The 1,360-nt window shown below is 36.9% G+C and overlaps 1 protein-coding gene across 1 annotated transcript in view; it reads left to right on the top strand.

Annotated features, from left to right (window-relative positions):
* The window catches only part of MMP27 (matrix metallopeptidase 27), a 20,459-nt gene extending 19,504 nt beyond the window's left edge, over positions 1-955 (top strand). The window contains 1 exon segment of the mRNA XM_004709008.1: positions 673-955. Within this exon segment, the coding sequence (XP_004709065.1) occupies positions 673-955 (283 nt within the window).
* The last annotated feature ends 405 nt before the right edge of the window (positions 956-1,360 follow it).

The following is a 1,360-nucleotide window of genomic DNA, read 5'->3' as shown; positions in this document are numbered from 1 at the left end:
CGAGGCCCGTTGTTGAGCCTTACTTTAAGAATCTCTGTCATTCGATTTCTAGAAAAGTAGGAAGTCCCTTAGCAACTCTATCTTCACATCTTGGATTTCTCCCCAGAAAAACAAAAGCAATAGGTGAATGCCTGCCTTTAGGACTATGTCTTTTAACCTCTATCTATAGGGTTGCAATCTGACAATAGCAACCCAGAAGATTTGAAAAGACACCTGGGGGCTTCACAGCTGGGGAGAGGGCACTGTGAATGGTGATGGTGGCACAAGTCAAAGAATCGAATCAGTGTCGATGGAATCAGTTGAATTGAACATGGAGAACTTGCTGAATTGACTTAGGTTTTGCTGTGTATATTCTCAACACCACCAAGTACAATAAATTAGGAAAAGGAAAAATCAACCCCTAACCTCTAAAGCAGTTCTGCTCTTGCCACATGGGGTCATGAGTCAAATAGAATCTCTAGCAAAGGGCTCAAGTGGTTAACAGATGACTCATGTATTAGCTACCATGTGGAGATGCTTGAGAAAGCTTTGAAAACAGAATACCTTGGTTGCTAAAAAAAAAGTGAAATAAAATAATAGGGTTGTCCACATAGCAGTCTTGAAGGAAGATATATTTACATAATCACACAGATTTCTTTACTCTCCATAATCATTTTACTCTGTCTTCATAAGATTAGAATGTGTGGAATCTAATCATGATCCTTTCTCTTTAGGATTCTTCTACTTCTTCCGTGGATCAAAGCAATTTGAGTATGATCCTAAAACAAAGAATATCACCCGGAGGATGAAAACCAATACCTGGCTGCAGTGTAAAGAGCCATTGAACTCATATGATTTGGGCACCGAGAAGGAAATACTCTATTCGGGAACAGTGGAAGTGTCTTATCATAAAAGTTTAAGCTTAGTCATTTTTATTATTGTCCATCTGCTGAAAAAGATATACATTTATCGATAAATTCACAACTCTGAAATAAATCACAAGAGGAATTTTCATCTGAATTCTGCCTCAAAGGAGACAAGAACTATCCTTTAACTTTCAATTGCCAGTCATAGTTCTAAATTTCTTATCAGATAAAGATTCTACAGCCATTTTGAATGGCCGGGTTCTTTTTACAGAAAGCTATATCTATATATCTATACAAAATATCTCACTGTATGTTAAGCCTATTGCATGTTTTTGTAGATTTGGAGAATAATAGTGTGTTTTATGTATAACCGCTTAATACTGAACACCTTTATTAAAACAATCATTGCACTTTATTTTTCCAGTTAAATTTGATTCCAATGTGCTGCTGTTAAGCACTGGGTAAAAGAATTCCAGAAAACCTCACAACCTCCTACAGCTGCTTTCCCTCCCTTT

The sequence above is a fragment of the Echinops telfairi genome, unplaced genomic scaffold, assembly GCF_000313985.2.
Source record: "Echinops telfairi isolate 266 unplaced genomic scaffold, ASM31398v2 ScPeMD7_7421;HRSCAF=8459, whole genome shotgun sequence".
In the NCBI taxonomy this organism is placed as follows: domain Eukaryota; kingdom Metazoa; phylum Chordata; class Mammalia; order Afrosoricida; family Tenrecidae; genus Echinops; species Echinops telfairi.
The sequence above is the reverse complement of the archived record's forward strand: the minus strand, read 5'-3'. Positions and strand labels throughout refer to the sequence as shown.